The following is a 22,254-nucleotide window of genomic DNA, read 5'->3' on the forward strand; positions in this document are numbered from 1 at the left end:
ACCACGGTCGAGCACGGTGCATGCCGTGAAGCGGTGTATAAAAGCTCATCCATATGCATGGCCAGCGTATCAGTACCGAGGTTTGCGTCGGGCCAGTGAGAGAGAGTGACAGTACACCGAGAGAACGGGCTTGAAGCGGTCGCGTCGGAAACTTGTCTTTAGCGCCTCAGGGTGAGCGGAACGTCCCGTGGTGTGTTCGTGTGTGTGCGCGTGTAATTGGTGTACAATTATTGGTAATTTCTCATAATTTCCTGCGTGTGACACATCTCCACATGGGGTGCGCGAAGCTGCTGACACTGGTGCTGGCACTGGCGGGCTTTGCTGTGGTGAACAGTGCGTCTCAAGATGGCGCCCATCTGTACCTCGAGAAAAGCCTCACGCAGGCGATGCAAGAGTGCATGGACTATCTGCGGATACCGGCGAACCGGTACGACGATTACGCCTCCCACCGGTTTCCGTGCGATGCGGAAACGAAGTGTCTGGTACGGTGCGTCGGACTGAACCTACGCTGGTGGAACGACACGACTGGCGTGCAGACGGCCTTGATGGCCAACTTCTTCCGCCCGGACCCGACCGACACGGACTACGCACGGCGTACGGCCAAGTGTCTCGAGCTGCGTCTAGCGCAGAGCGATCCCTCCGAGTGCTGCAGTTTGGCGTACGAAAGCTTCATGTGCTACCTGCAACACTACGGCAATCTGGTGCCCAGTCCGCAATACCTCCCGGAGGATCACTCGCGGTACGTCCGGATGGCGCACGATTGCATCAACATGCTGCAAGTTCCGGAGGCGCTCCTACAAAGCTACAGCACCGGGTTCATCCGGGACGCGCCGGAAACGCGCTGTCTTCTGCGCTGCTTCTACCTTCGCTCCGGGGTCTTCCAGAGCGACACCGGGTTCGATCTGAAGCGGTTCTACACGCGCGACTACCAGGATGCCGACGACGTGCGATACTTAGCACCGGATACCTACACCAAACTTGCCAACCTCCGGGCAACCGGTTGTGACGAATGTACCGAAGTGTTCCTAGCCTACCGAGATCTGCTGGGTGAGATGGGCAACGCCTACTACGAGGATGGAGTGCTACGGGATGCCGCTGTTCTCGCGCTGAACGATGGATACTGCGGCAAGCGGAAAGAGGAAAAGAAACAAATGCCTAAGAAGTACCACGAGAAGACCCCCACGAAGGCGCCCTATCCGAAGCAAGATGATGAGGATGAGCCGACGATGCGCTATCCTGAGAAGACGTACGAAGAGGCCACAGCTACTCCAAAGTACTACGAACAAGCAACGACTACTCCCTGTCCAGCGAAGGACCATGAAAAGTCCGAGACTTCTTACCCGGAACCTAGGACGACTGCGCACTACGAGGAGCCTAGAACAACGCAAGCCTTACCTCGTGAAGAACCTACAACGACCACCATGGAAACCACGACTCCGGTTGTGTTTAACTATAAACAGAGAAACTGTGAGAACTGTGGCAAAATGTTCCAACCGGGCGGTTGCAAATTTAACTGTCCGAATTGTAGCAAGTCCTTCACGAAGTACGGCCGATTCTTCTTCTAACGTTGATACCGTCAGTCCGTTGGTTATTTATTTGTTTCCCGTAGTTTTGTTTTCTATACCTAATATTTATCCAATAAAAAACCTGTTCGTTGACAAACCACAACCTCCGCTTACTATGTTTAAAGTGTTCCGACCTGCCAATGAACCTGAACGGTCGATCTTAACCGCGATTTATGTAATCCACGGCTCAGATGTTCCTCAGGTGCCATAACTTCAAGCGCTTTGCATCACACACGCCAAAAAATTGCGTGCTCTAAAGGCATTAAAATGTTTTGTGTTTATTTGTTGCCGCCCAAACGGTCGTGGTATGTTACGCGGCTTTTTGCCTCTGCGTGACTTCGTCACGTACCGCCGTTGGCGTTCGAGCTGTTTATGAAATGGTCCATACCACCGAGGGGGTTTTTGTTTATTTAACAAACAAAAAACAAAACATGTGAAAGCATGCCGTTAGTTTCTTTTTTTGTTTATGTTCGAGAAGTAATAAAAGTATTGCACGTTCAAGCAATTTCGCGACGATGCAGAATTTTTTTAATCACGTTTCAATATTTTTGTGGAGTAAAAGAATAACCTCATCGATTGACAAAGAGAGTCATTAGATGTAGACAAAAAAAAAACACTAAGCGTCTTTCACTTATTTTCCATTTCGATTTAATAAATAAAGATCGCAACGTGTACATCTATTCTAGGGACTATACACTAAACAAAGGTTCAGACTATAGGGATTTCGGTTTATACGAACCGGAGAGATAAGGTCCATGGGGTCTCTGACCCATCGGTCGACCGGAGAACGTAGAGAACATGGGCTTCTGAGGGGATGGTGTCTGCGGGCAGGGAGTCACTTCTGGCGCGGGGTAGTACACCATCTGCTGCCTATGGTTAGCCGGTGGACGCTTGGCGAAGGGATCTGGTTTGAACGATTCCATCTCCGATGTCGGATAGAGTCTGGATTGTAGGACAGTGTTCAGTGGTTTGTCTTTACAGGAACAGGGTTGTTTCGGAGTGGGTTTGAAGGTCGTATGTTCCGGCGGTGGAGGAACGATAGCTACTGGAGCTTGCGAAGCACAGGCTTGGCAGGGAACCTCAACTCTTTGGTATGACGCGTAGCTGTAACCCTGCTCCGGACTCGGTTCAACATGCCCAGCACAGCAGACACCAAGGTTCGTTAGGGCGATCTTGGCCGCCTCGGTGATCAGGCCGGATGTGTAGCCGTTCTCGCCCAACCCTGCCAGACACTCCTGGTGCGTCTGGTATACTTCCGAGCAGACGTCACACCCGGACTGGCGGATGCGATCGCGACAGACTTTCGTCTCCTTGCTCAGATAGCGCAGATCGTCGGAGGCCAAATCGCGCACATAGAACCGAGGGAGCTGCAGGCCCGTCTCGGAGTTGTAGAGACCCGTGCGTAGGTCGATGCAGTGGTACATACAGCGTGTTTCGGGCACATCGGGTACGTTCCCACGGCTATAGCACTGAAGCAGATCGACCGGAACCCGGAGCATGGTCAGACAGTCCAGGGCGGCCTGGGTGGCCTGTAGCTTCGTTGCCGGGACGTACTGTGGGCAGGTGACCAGGTTCCCAAACTCCTTGAAGTAGCACTGGAACGTTTCGTACGCCTGGCAGCAATTGTTCAGTACTCTGCCCGAGCGCATCGTCCGCTCCACGCACTCCCTGGTGCGCTTCTCGTACTGCCTATCGCCCAGCACCGGTTGGAAGTAGTTCACGATGGCCGGAAACTGCAGCCCGCAGGTGTTGTTCCACCAGCGCAGATCCGTTCCGACGCAGTAGATCAGACACTTGGTTTCCTCGTCGGGCGGGAACTCGTAGGCGAGATACTGCGCCATCCGGTGTCGGGGAATGCGCAGATACTCCACGCAATCTTGCACCGACTGCAGGAAGCTCTTCTCGATGACGACCCCCTTGGTGTCGTTGGCGTGGGCGGGCACGGTACCCATCACCACCACCCCCACCACCACCAGCACGCAGCTCAGCAGCAATCGTTGTCTCATTGTGTCTTCCGCTGTTAGCTCCTCAGAGGTGGGTTCTGCAATCGGACCGGAATACTACTACCGAGTGGCGCCGTGGAACGCTCGCTAGTGATGTCCGGTGCAGCGTGATAAACGGTTTTTATATGGGCGTGTATCTCGCTTCCGACCGAGCGGTGTTGTACCGGCACGTATTGCCGTTCCCTGCCGACTGCTTGGTTGTGGAAACCGTTTTCTCAAACATATGATGACGAAAAAATCAACCAACACGCCGTGTACACCGTGTGCGGATCGGGTGGAAGATCATGCGAACACGAACGTCCTCGGTTCTTATCAGGGTTGGGATGTTTGTGGACAGAAAAAAACAGATCCTACACCAAGCGACCCTTCATCCTCGAGAGCAGTTAATCTTACTGTCGCCAATCGCTCGATTTCTTCTGTTGTGGTTGATGATGCACGGCTTGGTGTCAAGTTCGGCATCACGATCAGCCCAACACTACGTTGTACAAACACCGGGACGTGGATGATAACGATTGAACTCGGCATAATACGATGTTTACGCGTTTTTTTTAACGAAAATTGTTGGAAACAAAACACCATCAGATTCAAAGCGAGCACGTCGTCACCCGGTTGTATAGTGTCCGCGTACTAATTTCGCCACTTGATACTTTTTTTGTGCGACCTTCTCACTGAAGGGGATTACAATTTCTTGGACGTTTGAAATAATTTAATTTATAAACTTTTATCGAAAACTTGTACTGTTTAACATTTATCATTGCTTTGAATATTAATTATTCGTCAATTTTAGTTGGACTTTTTTGATTTTCCAATCTCCTCTTCTTATGTACAGTTTATGTTCCGGTTTTCATTTCATTCTTATTCCATACTATACCATTCAATTTTAGTTAGACTTTTTAAACATGTCAATCTCTTGTCCTTGTACAGTTTATGTTCAGGTTTATTTTCCGTTCTCATTCCATTCAATACACCTGAATGTATTTATTACTTTATTTAACGACTATTATGATTTATTTGAAGACTATTTTGATTTATAATCAACTTACATTTATTAGCTTGCTTACTAAACTTGACGCTACATCTGCCTTGCGGTCTAGGCGAGACGAAACCCCATTCGAAACCGCTCACGATCGCTCGCTAAACTGATCCAAATCTAGATCAAATTATTGGCGTTCGCTTTTCTTCCACCTCAATTTTGGCCTACCACACCTTCACTGTCATATTGGACATGGTAAAAGAAATTAACGAGCTGTTTCTAATTTGCTGTAAGACAGTAGAGTCTTTATATAACTCATAAAGTTCGCTGTTATCTCCTTACATACGAAGCCAATACTGCTGCTGAGCATCTTCCTCTCGAACACGGCTAAAATGGTTTCATTATATTTGGACAGACTCAATGTCTCGGAGGCGTATGTGAGCAATGGAACAATACATTTTTCAGCATAATCCCTGGTTCGACTGCCTTGACGCTGAATATTACATTCGAAAAGCTCACAGTTACTCTCATTCGAGTGAGGCTAAGTCCCGCAAGGAGAACTTCAATGCAGAATAAATAATATTCTGAAAATGATGCGATGATCTGCAAAACTCCTACAGTTCAATATTTATACTGTGCAGTATTTATAGAACAACTTTAATCAAGTGTACCTTGGCCACTTGGACAAACAATTCATTTTTCAATTCTTCAATAACTGTCGATTGGTACAAACTTTGCAGTGAATGAAAAAAGCAGATGATTTGGAATCGATACCATTGGTTTTATGTTTGCTTCTTTTCTTATACAAAAATTACGATTAGCTCAGGTGTTGGTTGGTTCATGAGATCTGCGCCGGTTGGAGTGAAAGGTCCCAATGATCTTATTAGTAAGACGACCGTGAGCATGCTTTGCAGCCACAACTGCTGCCGCGGCGGTAGCCATGAACCACCGGTTTGTTGTACATTCGGTCGACGGCGCCACAGCTACTGCAGGTCGATGGCCGAACATGGGAATAGGAAAGTGCTACTGAGGGAACGACGCCAGCAGCTGGCGATGGATAGGGGGATGCTGAAGAGCCTTGGTTGCCGCACACCGAGCAGCTGTGCTTTGGCACCGGAGGATGCGGCTTGGGAACGTAGACGTGGTTTGGTGGACTGGTCGGGTGGTAGGATCCCGGGCAGGGGGTGGTACATGGTACGTGCGTTGGAGGAGGATGAGGCTTATAGCAGGGCTTCTGTTCATGCGGTTGGGCGCAGCACACGCCAAGGTTGGCTAGGGCGAGCTTGGCCGCCTCGGTGATCAGACCGGACGTGTAACCGTTCTCGCCCAACCCCGACAGACACTCCTGGTGCGTCTGGTAGACCTCGGTGCACTTGTCACAGCCGGACTGGCGGATGCGATCCCGACATGCCTTCGTCTCCTTGCTCAGGTAGCGGCGATCGTTGAAGGCAGCATCGCGTATGAAGAAGTTTTGCAAACTGATGCCGTGCTCGTGCGTGTACAGTCCGGTACGCAGGTCGATGCAATGGTACAGACAACGGGTCTCCGGACAATCCTCCACCTGGCCACGAGCGTACACCTTGAGCAGATCCTCGGGGTACCGCAGCATCACCAAGCAGTCCAGGGCGGCCTGGGTGGCCTGGAGTTTGGTCAACCGGACGTACTGTGGGCAGGTGACCAGATTTCCGAACTCCTGGAAGTAGCACTGGAACGTCTCGAACGCCTGACAGCAGCTGTTTGGGGACTCGATGGCACCCACCCGGCGATCCAGACATTCTTTCGTGCGCCTCTCGTACTGCTTATCTCCCTGCACCGGCTGGAAGTAGCTCACGATGGCCGGCTCCTGCAGCCCGCAGGTGTTGTTCCACCAGCCTAGGTCGACACCGACGCAGTACACCAGACACTTGGTCTCATCGTCCGGCGGAAATTCGTTCGAGAGGTACTGCATCAAGCGCTCCTTCGGGATCTGCAGATACTCCACGCAATCGTGCACCGACTGCAGGAAGCTCTTCTCGATGATGACGCCCTTGGTGTCGCAGCCACTGGCGAGCAGCTGGTGGGGAGCCACCAGCGCCAGAAGTACAATGACCAGCTGTCTCATGTTCGCTACTGCTGGAGTGTGCGGATTGCGGTGTTGTGATGGTCAGCTGGACGGTGACGTGAGCTTTTATACACAGTCCCGTGTTTACGGTGAACAACCTGCGAGGAATGGCACGTTTTGCCGTCCGTACACCAGCGTCGGTTACGCTCGTTGCTTATCACCAGAAAGAAAGCATCAAATGTCCACTCCCCCGCTTATGTAACGTGATGGAGTTTTGATCTTTTTTACCATTCTTAATATTGTTATATGCTCCTTTTACTAGATGGTGAAGATCAATGAACCTCGTATATGTTTCGATCACACTACTTATAGTATTTCTTTCAAAAACCGCGTAATTTTAATCAATTCTCTATTTTAATCCATTTTAAGCGATAGAGACTCTTGGTTTCCCATGTTATCAAAGTAAAACAAAACATTCCCGATAAGCAAAAAATTAACAAAATACTTCACATCGTCAATGACTGAAACTTCCGAGCTCAATTTTTTTTAAATTAAAGACAACTCTGTGTTGTGACATTTTTTTGATTTTGAAACCAATTCTAAAGTTACAAAATCTTTCTTCTTGGTTGTAAGACTGTTCTTAAGCTTTAAGATAAAATGTTGTGTTTTGGGTGTTTTGGGGAACATAAGCCATAACGCCCGTTCTTGTTCCGTTTGTTTTATAACTGTGTTTGTTACTTTTTTAAATAGTGGAATTATTTACAAACGTAAACCTAATACCGACATTAGGTTCAACTACATTTTTTGTTAATTTTTGCTTCCAACTATTGAGTTGAGTATGTTACATTCTATACGTTTGAGTTGTACAGAATTTTACCTAGTTTTTGTAGCTCAGCTTTACCAATTAACATTATAAGTTGTTAAACTTTACAGAAATTATCATTAACGTTTTAAGAAATATATTTTCGTTATCTAAGAAATCGTTATAACACACTACGGCTATGTTAATGCACATTTTATTCTTTAAGGACATAGTGGTGCCTAATATGATGTTCAAGAATCATTTTTAAATGTGCTATTCTACTTTTTAAAATTATTGTCACATTGTTTTGAGGAATTGGGGGAAAACGGCTTCCTACTGAGTGTTTAGGTGAATTTGATTGGTTGATCATTTTCCTCACAACACACATTTTTCTCAACAACCTTGAGCCGTTTGTCGGCTACCGAGTGTATTGACGGGGCGTGTATTTCCCCCACCACCTGGTGGAAAACTCTGGGACGGCAATGCCGCTTGTTTAGCAAAACAACATATCCACCGACGGCATTATTTTCGCACTTTCGCTGATGGAAGTCAGATGTGACCGCGCCGGGTTTGGTTGATGAGTGTTTTACTTTTCGTGAACCGCTGGTGGGATGGTAGGACGCCAACTCCAGGGCCACTGTCACCGTCGCCAAGCGTGAAGGGAAGGCGAAAAACAAGGAATCCCATGGCATCCCTACCCTACCCGAGGAGGACCCCAAGAAGTGGGACGCCAAGATTTTTCGAGATGATAGATGACGGGCGTCAGAACCGACGGAGCTGACGGAGGACACATTCTAATTTTAGCGTCCTGTGTACGGTTGGCCGTTTCGTTTTTGGAACGTTGTTCCGTTCGCGCAGAGGAGACTTTTCGCGTCCCATCCGGTCGGATGGATATAGCGTTACCCAACGATAATAATCGCACCCGAGGCGGCTCGTAAGCTGTGAACATTTGATTGGGGAAGAGATTTGCGACACGAGCCGGCGCTACCATAACAAACAAAGGTGCGGTAAATAAACACGCCGGCGTTTATGGTGCCAAACTGTTTTCTTTTGGTTTCTACGCTTAATTTAAAATCCTCATTAAAAATCCAATCTACTGCCGGGCTTGTAACTTGTCAAATTTTGCTAATATTTTTTAACTTTATTCGTATACATACTGTCCATAATCGCATATCAGTCCCATTTGACTTTTCATCACTTTTGAGTTAATGTTCATTTTCAATATATTTTCAAAAAAAATATCTCAAAGTGGCCATCGCATGCAGTGCATGCTAATATGAAATGTTTTTCTTATTTTATTTGATATTTTTAAATTTTTCTTATTTTATTATAATTTTTTTTTATTTTAGAATTAAATTCTTTTATTTAATATGAAATGTCGCTCTCAACGAAATGTTTATGTAACAATACAAAAATTGCGATCAACCAATCATAAATGTTGTATTACTTATAGCAGCAAAACATAATCTTATGTAAACATTTTTAATCATTATTTTCTCAATATCGTGATTTTTCAAATAGGTCTCATATGCGAGTATAGGAAGTATAGTTCTTAATAAGGGGGGTCCGCGACAGCCGAGCGGTAGCGCCGGTTAGAAAATCGGCCCATGAGCGCCGGGGCTCACCACCTCGACGGCGTGGGTTCGAATCCCAACCGAGACCGGACCCTCCCCTGTACGAGAGGACTGACTATCCACGTACACATAGGGTAAAAAAGTCTCGTAAGCCCTTTACAGGGCAGGCATGACCAACAAGGTCGTTACGCCAAGAAGAAGAAGAAGAAGTTCTTAATAAACCTGACAAATTACATTTTCATTCATGTACACACTTCTGTTCATTCTGTTCTAGACATTATTGATAAAATTCGTTGATGTTTTTAGAACCTTCACGCTTTCATTTGGCACGTCTGCGATTTTCTTCTTCCTTCACAACATTAAAAACGTCTCTCTAGCGAAGTTAAGTAGAAAACAACACCTTACTCCCGCCCTTTATCTTATCTGCGCAGGATGTCGCAAAGGTAAAACGAACGAAACGTGATGGGGAAGCAAAAAAAACACAACCGTGTTTGTCTCGTCCACCCGTTTGACAATGGCGTTTGACCTGCCTCAACAGCAGCTTTTCCTTGCCCGACACCGAGTGGAAAACACTAAACCTGGTAATCTGAAACCGGTAACCGAAAAACTACGCGTCGGTAGTACGGTATGGCACGAGCTGGTGCAGACATGTGACTTGGATTCCGCTGATATCGTCCATGTCGGGGGTTATGTTTTCGACGGACGCGTCGATGCCTTTTTGTCTTATCGTTGGTTGGATGGAGTTTTGTTTCGCTACTGTGACTTACGAAAAGCAAAACTTCAGTTATAGGAGTGTGAAGCGTGCCTTTCCGTTCGTGTTCGACATCTAACATGAGTCCAACATACACGATTCAGTAGAAAATAGGAACAACGCGCTCCCAAAAACGACTACAAACTGTCCCACAACAAAGGGTTGATGTGGGTAGAGCCATCATAAATCTAACATTGCCGCATCTTGTGTATTGTTCGAAACAAATCGAAACCGGAGCACAATCGGGTGAGAAAAGGGTACGATCTTTCAAAAGCCATCGCCATCGCCCGTGTGTTGATGCTCATAATTGATTCGGTGTGCGTAGGCTCACCCACCCCACCCGAACCTCCCGATAGGTATGATACCTTTGGGCCCCCAAAAGGGAAGGGATTTAACAGGGCTGAATTTGCATAATAAATTTCCACCTTTTCGCGCAAACTGCCTCCTCGAGTCTCGGATCGGGGCAAGGGTTTCGCTTCAGTTCTCCACTGTTCGGAACCCACGCAATGGTGTCTCACGCGACGACCTGCAACCGACCTGCATCTCGTTGGAGCATCGTTCTACAGCAAAGGCCAAGAGGACTGAGGGAGAGACGGATGTCACGGCAGGGTGCCGGAGCGCTATACTAGTTCTGCACCTCTTGCCGCGTTTAATTCATTATCTTTCATCTGCGCCTGTCATGTTGCTTTATCTTTTCGACTTGTTAAGCACTTTCCGATCTTCTCCTGCCCCGAACGTGTCTAATCCGGTTTCTTCCGCTTGTTTTCTTCCCCCTTCCAGACGGCTTCACGTGCTGCACCGACGTCCAGGGATCCTGCAAGGCGGCCTGCGAGAATGTAAGTTCTCCTTTTCAGACAGCGTCCGTATCAATCAAACTCTCCGAAGGCTCTCCGAACCTCCCGGAGTCCCTGTTCCCGAGCGGGTATCCGCCTCGGTTTGCCTTCCGACTGCAGCTGTTGGTTCGACCCACTGCTGAGTTCCCGGACGGACTCCGAAATCCCAATCCCTTAGGCACCCCCTTAGACACCACGTATGATCGCATGAGATACGGTGAGCTCGGGCCAGGAGTTGGGCTGGAACATGCCATCAACGATCCCGACATCGATCGTTTTCCCCCTCCACGACTCTACGACTTACTTAAGACATACGTACGTACATATCCCAACCGCAGGGAGTTCTTGGGTTGTCCTCTCTGGTCCGACTCCCCACGGACCGGAGATCCAGACGGACCTTGGCGGTGTCGGAATCATTATCGCGAATAGCCATCTGTCATTTTATTAATTTTCAAAACCGAATCCCCCCGTCCCCCACCGCTACCCGCGACATCCCTCCAAGTGCGCATGAGGTGAATTGTGTTTTTAATTCCAGTTTTACGAACGTGAAAATGCAAATTAATACGCACGGATATTGGCTGCTGCTGTTGGGTGCTTTCGTGTGAATTGTATCGGGTCGAATGGGTGGAATATTAAAACTAAATGGCAAGACAAGGAACAAACAAACAAAACAAAAAACAACCCCGCACACAATTTGATTGTGATCCCCTCTCCCGAGATTCCGAAGCCCTCCAACCGGGGGACAATCAAACGGAAACTGCGCGCTTCCCAGAAGACGCGTATGTATGAATATGAATATGATTTATTTTGGTGTCCGCATGTTTTTTTTTTGCGGGCGCTGTAAACTGTCGGGGAGTTGCGCGTTCTCGGTATTCCAAAGAACTTCCTGCATACATGGTGATGTACCATGGAACTCCGTTGTAGTTTTTCTGTTGTTTTTTTTCCTCTTTTGCCACCACATGAGACAGTGCTGGCAAAGAATGTGTTAACCGAACCAGAAGGGGTAGCCACGGCAGTTTCGGCGGATTATCTTGATCTTCCCCCGCCCGACTTTGGCCGTTTCCTCCGCACCCGACTTCCCCGGCATCTAAAAACAACCTCAATAATTGAACGCTTCGCTGGGACATTTCGGGGCTTTCGGGTTTTGGCCCGGCGAGGTGGGAGTGTCATTTGAATAATTCGGCGGCAAAGTCATCAACGTTATTAATTTTTTTTAAGCCCGCACACTTATGGTTGCGTGAGCACGTTGAATATCGTTTCCAATAACTTTAACGGCGCAACATTGATCATTGTTAATGTCGTCGTTTATAAGTTGTCTGCTTCCCGGTAGGTGATAGAAATATTTATTTTAAATCGTCATTTTAGTCCATACTTTATATGCAGTTTTGCTAGCTTAGCCAAACTTGTTTTTCGTTTTTTTTTTTTACGAAGCCAAGATGGCAATCATGTTCTATCGTTTTTTCTTGCTTCCAACGCTGGACGTTTATTGCTTCCATAAGCCAGGATTATTTTTTGTTAATTAAACAATAAATTATGTCCCTTCGATCGGGGCCTTTATTAGTTAGCTAGCATGAATTTATCCTGTTGATTGCAACAAACCAAATATCTGCAATAAAGTTTTAGGATTCTGTTTGTAGTAAAGCGATGGTCGATGCTAAGCCATATTTATGGTGCACTAAAACAGATAATGCCAACAAATATAAATCGACTTAGTTTATCTTATCCACCCAGACATGTTTTCCTTTAGGCGTTTCTCTAAAAAAAGTCATATTTAAAACTTCGAACACTGAACGACTGATCACATTCCGACATTGATTTTTTACTTCCTCTCGGTTTTAGTCTGCAATTTGATTTGCTTATCCTAATGGTCCGCTTTTTTTAACTGCAAATGAGTACCATTTGTCAAGCGGAATAAAGTCGGGCAAAATTTCGTTTCGATTCCAACGGTGCAGAAAAATGTCTTCTTCGAAGGTCCAGATCGTGCTTTGCGGTTTTAGTTTGGCAAAGGATGGGAAGAACCAAAACGATTTCGCTACGACAACGACATTTCCTAAGACCTTTTGTCAGCGAAATCTTCCTCACGCCATCGAAAATAAATTATGAAACATAATTTAAAGCCTCTCTCGGTTCATTCTTGGCGTTTTTCAATCGATGTTTCTCCTCTCATTCCACAATCAACCAGCTGTTTGCCGATCTTCAAGCTATGCTCCCCTTTTTTTGCTACTTTTCTCTATTCGTTTTGGTTCACTAACGTCCTGCTCATGAGATTTGGTCGTTGTTTTGATTTTCCGCTGCTTTGTTGACAAAACGGATTTTCCCCAAGGTTTTTGATTATTCTAAAATCCTTTTTTTTATAAGTTAAGGATCCATCCTGGTTGAGGGTAAGGATAGGGTGAAAAAAACGTTAAACAAATCGGTTACCAAAACCACCGAAATACGAGTCGGGCCCAGGGGTGGGAAAAGGTGGGCCCGATAAGAATCGTTTGTTTTGCATAACTTTGAATTTTAATTGGTGACCGTTTGGGACCGTGGCGTCGGAGGGTCGATGTTTTGTACGAGGTGCGCTTAGGCTTGCACAATTAGTTGAGCTGACAGCGGAGACGAAATCCGATAGCCTTTCGACCGTTTTGGAGGGTTTGGAGAGGCACCGGGTCTTGTCCACTTCGATTGGGTTTCCTTTTTCCCAAAAAAAAACCTTCGTTTTGGGTCAGGTTATTATTATTACGCCTTTTTCCATCTCTCTTCCCGGGGATAAATTATCTGGGATCTAAATGTTGGGCACCTGACGGAAAGACTTGAGAAAGTAAGAGTAAAAAATGCGTCCACAGAAGAATCTACGCCTCGTGTAATTAATATGTATGCTAAGTTAAATGATCCGTTCGTTTTCGTTTACGATCGCAAACCGTTACATCAAGATGCGGTCGGTGTATATCGCGCCATGTGTACAATTTTAGCACGGATTTACTTTCTCCAGTGGTGGGTGCATTTCTGATGCACTGAAAACCTCGAATGGAAATCAACACACCTCGCGCGGGATGAAAATTGATTCATTAACGCATGCTGCAAACCCGTTTCCCTTTTCGAACCGAGGTAAACACATCATCGTCGCGTTGCCATGCGATAGCTTACATCCTCCAAGAGTTGACCGCAAATTGACCGCATCACGCCCAACGTGGGCCGAAATCCCCGGGCCGGGTCTGTGTGCCGCCAAAACGATGGGCGAAACGTGAAAACGCTCCCGATGACGGTTTAATGGTGCAGCTACCAATTAATTAACACATGCCGACGATCCGCGCCGTCCGTGTACCATCCGGACGAAAAGATCCAGGACGATGCAGCCCTCGTCCGTCCGTCCCGGGCGGAATGCAATTAGTCACTGACGACGACGACGACGGCGACTCGAGGACGAGAAATGGTCTATGCGTTCATGGTGTCGCCTACGAAACCGGTTCACCATCGGGGTTTGGATTAATTATGCCAAAAGAGAAAACGCAGCTAGCAAAAACGGTTTTAAAAAAATGCTAACCCGTTCAAGGTTGTACGAGCCGACGCAAAATAAATATTACCTTTGAATTTATGGTTATGCGTGCGTTGAAGGTTTTAGTAATAAAATTCCAAATCTAGTTCTTAAGAGATCGTGGGTATATTTTTAATAATTATTACCCCCGTTTCATTGTCCTCGAGGGTGGGATTCTGGTTGTTGTTAAAAGTTATGGCGTTTTAAATCAACATTGTTTGTTCATCCGGATGCTCGGAAAATAGTCAATAATAAAAAAAAATTTAGCTTTTCCCAATGAAGCGAAGCTCAACAGTAAGACGCATTCGACATTTGATTGAACTGTGGTTGCTGAACAAAATATACAGAAAATTGAAGAAAAAGATTTCTCACAAATTCAACAACTAGCCAGAATGTATTCAGTACGAAATGAAACATTAAAACCATGTAAAACCATGTAAAAAATTTCATTACACATTTTTTTAAAGTAAATTCACCAGCACAAAAATCTTTATCGAAATATCATGAAGAATTCCTGGTAGTGAGACAATAAAACGTAGCAAAGCTTATGTGAAGATAAAATGTCTAGAGAAAACGAGAAGAAAGAATTAAAAGAAAATTAAAGTGTCTAATATTGTGTTGAAGTATAAACTGAAACATATTTAAAAGCACTAAACGCAAACAAAGATGATCAAAAAAAGCTTAAAAATTGATGACGACATTAAATTAAAACCATAATTTAAAAAAGTAAAGTTGTTAAATATTCTGAACAGGGAGAAGAAGTAAATATTTTCTCTTAGTTTCTGGATAATGTTTTGAAATTTGTATTTGAATGCAATCACGTTTGTTATATCAAATAACTTTAAATTTATGAAACTTTCAACTCATACCTAATTTTAAATGTATAAAAGAAAGAAAGCTAGAATATTTCGATAGTTTGGTTACCGAAAGAATTTTAAATAATAATTTTAAACTTTTCTTAGCAAATGGAATCCGTGCGAAAGCAAAGGGTTTATTGATTCTTACTTGATTTCTTTTCTGTCCCAACAATGTAACAAGAACATGAACGTCGCTTGGACAAGCAGTAAAACTAAACGATCGACAATCGACGCATATTGCAAAGGCACATCCAGTGAGGGACCTCAGCAAGACCCAAGCTGTGCAAAGTGTAGATGTTTGCGGTCGTTGTTTTATTTTCCTCTTCACGGACTGCCCTTCGTTCCGTCCGCAACTTTGAGTTCGCCATCGATCTTTGCTGTCGTTGTCACCCGGTGCGTGCGGAAGAGGCGAACTGTCCACCCAGTCGCTGCAATTACTGTTTGCCGTTGGCAAATCGATAAATCAAACCTCCCCGCTCGGCCCGACGCCAGGGTTCCCCGGCAGGATCAGGTGCGATCTAGGGTTGGTCACTGCGCTCCGAGTAACGCCGTCAACGAAGGCTAGTTAAAGATCGTTCGCAAGCCGAAAGAGGAGCATATTCGTATCGACGCAGCATGTCCGGCGGAGCATCAGTCAGTCGGCGCATCGTTATCGCGAGTGCGATCGGGCCCTTGCTGTGGCTGGCAACACTGTCGGCGGCCGGCACTAAATCACGTCCGGTATCGAGCGCAGATTTCGTTGCAATTCGGACGGTGCCGAATCGGACCGTGCTCTGCTGGGCCATAAAGCTGTCCCCGACGGCGTACGTCGCCGATGCCGCGTGTGTCCGGCGATATCGCCGGCACCAAATTGCGATGATTTACGGTGACGGCGTCCCGCGAGAGCCCGAACTCGGATGTTTGCGGGGCAGGTTGGTGAGCCTGCGAACACCGCAGTGTCGCCACGGTGTACCCTCGCTGGCCCTGGTCACTGCCCCGGCCGGTAGCAATCGGTCCAGCTTGAGCGAGACGGTGCGGAACTTCATTGCCGCCTACGGAATAGCACAAGAGCCCGGGACTGAGTGTCGCGAGTGCGAGATCCTTGCCATTCGTCGTGTACTGCCCTGCCGGACGGTCGAGCCCGGCACGGTGGTACTGTACAACGACTGCCGCAAACAGGTGCCGTATGGGGTCGCCGGGTTCGAAGTCGTAATCTTTCCATGCAACTCCACACATATCCACACGTCCTCCACTTGCAGATCGAAGCCATCGAGCGCGCGGCCATGAATAGACAAACGGCGGAACTGGATGGCTGGACGTGGCAGCTACGGCGAACCCTGCAGAAGACGTTGTACGCACGGCTGGAGCAGCGGGGCAGGCAGCAGCTGGAGTGGCTCAAGTTTATCACCTCGCCACGCCGCTGAACCGGTCCCCGGGAACGGCGCAACGCTGGTCATTATACGTTTTTCGCATAAAATGTTGCAGATCCGTAGGATAGGGTGCAATAAAAACACGCTGCGTGCATGTTCGTCTTTCGTGGGGTTGTTCTGTGGGGGTGTGGGGTGTCGGTGCTGTCTTCCCTCCTCGCCCACCATAAGGATCACAGTTTGCCAAAGACAGGTGGAGAGGCTCTCAACAGCACGGGGTTTTATGGTTCAAGAATTAAGACGGCGGAATTAATGCCGGTTAGTTGAATGTTGACGGCTTTTCAAATCACTTTACGGCCCGGACTATAAACACGGTCTTCGATGGAGGCTACCTTAGCCGGTGGAGAATCTCCCAGTATTTAGCACCGAAGACCCGATGGGCAGAAACTTGCGAATTATCACAGATTTTCACAGAGGAGGGAAGAATTTTATACCCTCGCTAATGCGTGTTCGACCTTTATCTAACCTACCTCTAAACCTCTTGGTGAGTTCGCCATTGGCTTGCTCGGGATTACAGCTCCCGCTCGAAACTGCTTACCATTTTGCGCACGAATAATTCATAAAACCGGGCCCGTTCGGCGACCAGGCTACTGTTTGCGAACCCGTACGACAGTATTCCGGCGAGGCTACCGTCGCGTGCCACCACACCAGCCCCCGGTAGACCCTGGTCCAAGGAGAAGAACAAGAAGAAGGGAGACTTTTAATTCACATTCCTTTGATGGCACTCCTTCATTTGTTGTTTGCTGTCCACTCACATCGAGATTGTTACGGTCGATCGATCGATATTTCCCGACGGGCCGTAGACAAATCTGCTCCGCGCAATTGAACGAGGCATATTCTACCAGGCACACCGAACACTGTTGCACTAACACCGGGGTAATAACTTTACGGCGGGACGTCGGGGACGATATTCCAACCAGTGTGAGACGTTCTCCAACGGTGACGTCGTGGACTGCCCAGTTTGACGCTTGGGTACTACGACTACAGCTTACTTGGATCAGGCCGATGTTGTCGCTAAGGAAGTGGTGACTTGGATGTGGCTCAAATCTTTTCACCTGGCACCTTTGAGGATGCATTGATGTGGGGTTAGAACGGGTTGGTAAGACCACAGAGTAGTTTTTGATGTGGTGAGTCTCCCGAATGCATCCAGCTGGGAGAATGGCGACATCGGAAGTGATACTTAAAGCGTTACAAAGATGTTTGCCATCGTATACTACTGATCCAATGCTCGGAATCCCGGTAAAGTCCGCCATGGAGAACTTCACAATCACCAGACTGCACAGGGTGACTCCTAGAGCTGAAAACCTCATCGTTAATCGAGGATTGATCGGGAGGAACTGTCGCCTAGGACGCCGATTGAGCGCGTCTTTATAACCTAAACCGTTTGACATTGTTGTACTGACTCGCACGCATTTGTCTTTCTCTCTGTTTCGTCCTTCCTGCTGCCATAGCTGTCACTGGCACGCATCGCCTCCGAACCGGGCTCGCGGGAGGCCAAGCTGGCGGACGTGCGCAAGTACTGCCCACTGCAGCAGCAGGCCCCATTCTGGCAGTGCATGAACGAGACGCTCGCAGCGATCCAGCGCGGTGCGGCGTGGCCAGGTCGCGTCTGCTGCCCGCTGGCGATGTCCGTCAGGTGTCAGAACGTGTGCGCCACGGGGTCATCGCGGGATGAGCTGGTGACCGGATGCCGCGCGAGCGACGAACAGAGCCTGTTCGGGTGTCTGAAGCGCCAGGAAGACGGCCATCGATGCTGCAGCAGTGCGCGGACGTCGGAGTGTGTGCACGCGTGCAGCGAGGTGTTCCAGCGCTACCGAACACCATCGAAGGCGCAGCGGGAGGAAGTGCTAGCCGCCTGCCGCACCAACAACAGCAACGTGATGCAGTGCATCAAGGGATTCATCGATGTGACCTTCACGCCGAACCTGAAGCGCTGTAAGTGACACCTACTAACGAGACGTGGTGACCCTTTCTATTTCCCTCTTAACGCTCTCTTACCCAGATGTGCCGTGCTGTGACAGCTCACCGGAGCCCAAGTGCCGGAAGGTATGCCGGGAGACGCTCACCGCCGGCGGCCCAGACTCGGAGCCGTACACGGTCGAGGAGATCATAGACCTGCTGCAGCACCGGGGTGGCTGTGGGGCGCTGATGCCCACGCTGCCCCTCTGGAAGTGCTTCATCGAGGCGGACAAGCAGCGGACGGCCGGGCAGCAGGTCAACTCGAACGAGGTGTCACGTATCAACCAGATCGGCATGGACTCGGCCAAGCAGCACTGCTGCATGAAGGCCGAATCGCTCCGCTGCCGGCTTCTCTGCTCAACGACCTTCGCCAACGAGTGGACGCTGGACGACTTGGAGCAGGAGTGTCTGGGGGCGCCCGAGGAGCACGCGCTCCGCCAGTGCATCGACGAAGGTAAGGTGTGCGAGGTGCCGGGGCTACCGGATACCGAACGACTACGCTGCAGTGCGGTCGTTCACTGAACCTCGTCAGTATTTTCGGAGGTACTCGCAATTGAAATGCGAACCATCCGACCGTCCCCTTCCGTACCGTCCTTTTGCGAACCCTTGTGTGTGCGTGTGTGATGTATCCTCTGTTGTGATTTTGTTTATTTTTTTGTCTATATAACAAAAAGGAAATAATATACACTCATGCATGAAAACAGTTTACGCTCAATTGTGTTTTATTTCGCGCCGAGGAAGATTAACTGCATGTCAGCTGGCCATAAAAGTAAAGAAAAGATAACATGCACGAAATAGACATTTTTGCGTTGCTGCAAGGATATTTCAACTCTAGAAGTTAGTGACATAAAGTATTTCAATCGTCAATGTTCTGTAATGCGAACTCGTATGCTAGTTACCACGAATTCCTTATTTCTGGTTGCTTGTCTTCTTAGTATCTATAAGAGCAATTTTTTTTTTGAATTTTTTGATGAATTTCAATTGCTTATTTGCGAAATATTCCTTCTTCTGTATTTATTCAAAGATTTAATAATGTTCGAGTGATAAATTGACTTTGGAGAACAAGACATAACATCGCGTCAGGAGTTCGTGAATAATGCAAATCGTCGATCTTCAAGAATGTATGAATATTTTACGATAAAACTATGAGCCTTTCGGTAATCGTAATAAGGACCATTCCTTTGATGATTTGCAAATATCAAAATAGAGTACTGTGGATCGTCCTTCTACGAACTTACCCGCATGTAGCTTTGGAGAAATTCATCCTTGGAATTATCAGTTATCATTTCAATCATTTGTCTTAAATAAGTCAACTACTTGATAATTATTAAATCATTCCGTAAAGATGCAGAATATCGTAGACAGGCATATGGAAGCTATGGTTAGTGTTGGTTATTTGTAAGTTCACTCCTAAGTCGTTTGATCATTCATTTTGGTCTCATGGGCATCAAGGTCTCCCGAGTTGCTTCCCGTTCCTCCGCAATGAGGTTCCGAAAGGTTACCAACCCATACCATGTTTCTGCTTTGCTCCCTTTTCCCCACCGGTCCCGTTGCAGTGGACGAACCGTGCGAGCTCGGGTGCGACGGGCTGTCGTTTTGCAGTAACTTCAACAACCGGCCGACGGAGCTGTTCCGCAGCTGCCGGGCGCAGTCGGACATGGCGGCCCGGAGTGACGTACAGCAGTGGCGCCAGCAGGGCTACATCCCGTTCCCGGGCGGCGTTCAGCTGCCGATCCGCAACCAGACCGAGTGTTCGTTCGAGATCTGGCGCTCGATCGCGTGCGCCGCCCAGATCAAGCCGTGCACCAAGGACTACCACACGAACCACATCTGCCGGCAGGACTGCGCGGAGGTGCTGAAGAACTGCGTCGACTGGATGCGCATGCCGGAGGGTCACTCGGTGTCGTCTCTGTGCCAGCGTCTGTCGCCCCAGAACAGTTCCATGCCGTGCATCTCGATGGGTACGTTCCAGCTGGGCGTTCCGGCTGGTGGGACCGGGTCGCTGGTGATGCCATCGATGGCCGCGGGAGAGCCCACGGGTGAGGTTGTGCTGGTGTCACCGTGTAAGGGAAATCCGTGTAACTCCACTCAGGTGTGCGTCGCGAACCGTGACGGTACGCACGGGTATCGGTGTGTCGACGGGTGTCCGCTGGGTGAAGCATCGTCCTACCTGGTTCCGGTTGGGACATTCGTGCGCATCCCGGTGTCGGCCACGCAGAAGGGTTGCCTCAAAGTGTGCCGCTGCGGAGAGTCAGGCCGGATCGAGAAGTGTCAACCGCTTCCGTGCATCAGCTACAACGCGTGCAGTCTGGCCGGGCGTCGCTTTCCGCATCTCTCGCACTTCTACGTTGAGTGCAATGTGTGCAGCTGTTACGCCGAAGAGATCACCTGCACCAAGAGACAGTGCCGCGTGCCGGGTCTGACGGAGGATCGTGCCTTCACCACGCTGCCCTGCAACTGTCCGCCACACTACGTGCCGGTCTGCGGTCGAAATGGGGCCACCTATCCATCGGCTTGTGTGGCTAAGTGTGCCGGACTGTCGGATGACGATATCCAGTTTGGACCGTGCCGGGCGAGGAACGGCTGCTATCAGGTCGATTGTGGACCACTGAGTGTCTGCCTGCCCGAGTGGAACGTGTGCCTCTCGGGGATGCACAAACCGTGTCCGCAGTATCGATGTGGTAAGATCACTCCTTCCAAATAGTTGATGACCTCCTTCAGTTCAACTCCTACCTGTATTTGTCTATCCACAGTGAACCATACTACCACGAATTGCTCCTCGATCACCAACATTCGCGATACGGATCTCGTGTACCATGCGAACCTCTGCGAGATGGTACATGCGGGAGCCACCTACGCCTACCAGGAGAAGTACCGGAAGCACTGCGACACGTCCCCGCGCCGGAACCAGGTGTGCGCCGTCAACGGGATCACCTACCGGAGCGAGTGTGAAGCATGGAGCGACTACTCCACCGTCGACTACAACGGTCCCTGCCAGGAGGTTGGCCTCATCAACCCCCAGCTCGATGCGCGCTGTTCGTCGGTCAAGTGTCCGAAGCGAAAAGCGCACGGTTGCAACCCTGTCCTTCCACCGGGTGCCTGCTGTCCCGTGTGTGGCATCGCCATCCGGATCGTGTACTCCCGCAAACAGATCGACCGTGGGCTGTACGCCCTGAAAGGCACCTCGCCGGAGTACCTCACGCTCCGGTCGATCCTCCGCTCGCTCGAGGCACTCCTGCAGACGGTCGAGTGCCGGCTGGCCGGCCAGCTGACGTTTGAGAACGACATCTACGTGATCGTGGAGACGCTGGTGAAAAACCCTTCCCGGTTGCAGACGCAAATATGCGCCCGGGAAGCCGAACGACTGGTGACGCTCGTGCGCACCCAAAGCCACCGTATTACGAGTGAGCTAAACCTCAGTGCGCTCACGGTGGCCACCCTGGCAACGGCCGGGAACGCTGGCCGCACGCTGTACAGTAGCATAGTGGTAGTAGTAGTAGCAGCAGCATTAGGATACTTGGTCGGTGGTGCCCGCGGGCACTAACGACACGAAGGTGAATTCGCATGTGCCAAACTATAGGATTTGTTAGGTTAGGACTGCACGGAGGACTTGCTCGGGCGGCTCGTATCCCACGCAGGATGTGTTTGTCTGTGATAGTTTACGCTCCTTTGTTTTTAACTCAATCCGCAATTCTACGCTCAGTTCGTTGAGTTCGTTGCCAAAGCATAAAACCACTAGAAATGGGAGACACAAGATGGCAATACTCTCTACGGTCTAGTCTAGTAAAGAATGAGCCAGCAATATCCGTACGTGCCAATGTGCTTCCACAAAGCAAGTTGAAAGACATTGTAAGGTTTTGTTAAGATTACAAATAAACGACATACTTTAACAATAAATTAAACAACATATGTGAAAAAGTTTATGGTAATAAGTGAGAAATCAAATAACGAACTTAAATTCAATATCTTGGTA

General features: G+C 48.5%; 4 protein-coding genes across 4 annotated transcripts; 2 read left to right on the top strand and 2 right to left on the bottom strand.

The window, feature by feature from the left end:
• The first annotated feature begins 272 nt into the window (after positions 1–272).
• LOC131285729 (uncharacterized) lies at positions 273–1,565 on the top strand. Its single transcript, XM_058314585.1, has one exon. It carries the CDS (start codon positions 273–275, stop codon positions 1,563–1,565), a length of 1,293 nt encoding a protein of 430 aa, XP_058170568.1.
• A 713-nt stretch (positions 1,566–2,278) lies between these two features.
• LOC131285730 (uncharacterized) lies at positions 2,279–3,571 on the bottom strand. The gene has a single exon (XM_058314586.1). The coding sequence runs from the start codon at positions 3,569–3,571 to the stop codon at positions 2,279–2,281; it is 1,293 nt and encodes a 430-aa protein (XP_058170569.1).
• Positions 3,572–5,424: 1,853 nt separating this feature from the next.
• Positions 5,425–6,642, bottom strand: LOC131285731 (general odorant-binding protein 45-like). The gene has a single exon (XM_058314588.1). The coding sequence runs from the start codon at positions 6,640–6,642 to the stop codon at positions 5,425–5,427; it is 1,218 nt and encodes a 405-aa protein (XP_058170571.1).
• A 2,830-nt stretch (positions 6,643–9,472) lies between these two features.
• LOC131285732 (reversion-inducing cysteine-rich protein with Kazal motifs) lies at positions 9,473–21,825 on the top strand. The gene is made up of 7 exons (XM_058314589.1): positions 9,473–9,608; positions 10,490–10,545; positions 17,774–18,257; positions 18,325–18,735; positions 19,838–20,259; positions 20,314–20,962; positions 21,035–21,825. Exons 1-7 carry the CDS (start codon positions 9,473–9,475, stop codon positions 21,823–21,825), a joined length of 2,949 nt encoding a protein of 982 aa, XP_058170572.1.
• The last annotated feature ends 429 nt before the right edge of the window (positions 21,826–22,254 follow it).

Source organism: Anopheles ziemanni, chromosome 3, assembly GCF_943734765.1.
Source record: "Anopheles ziemanni chromosome 3, idAnoZiCoDA_A2_x.2, whole genome shotgun sequence".
Lineage (NCBI taxonomy): Eukaryota > Metazoa > Arthropoda > Insecta > Diptera > Culicidae > Anopheles > Anopheles ziemanni.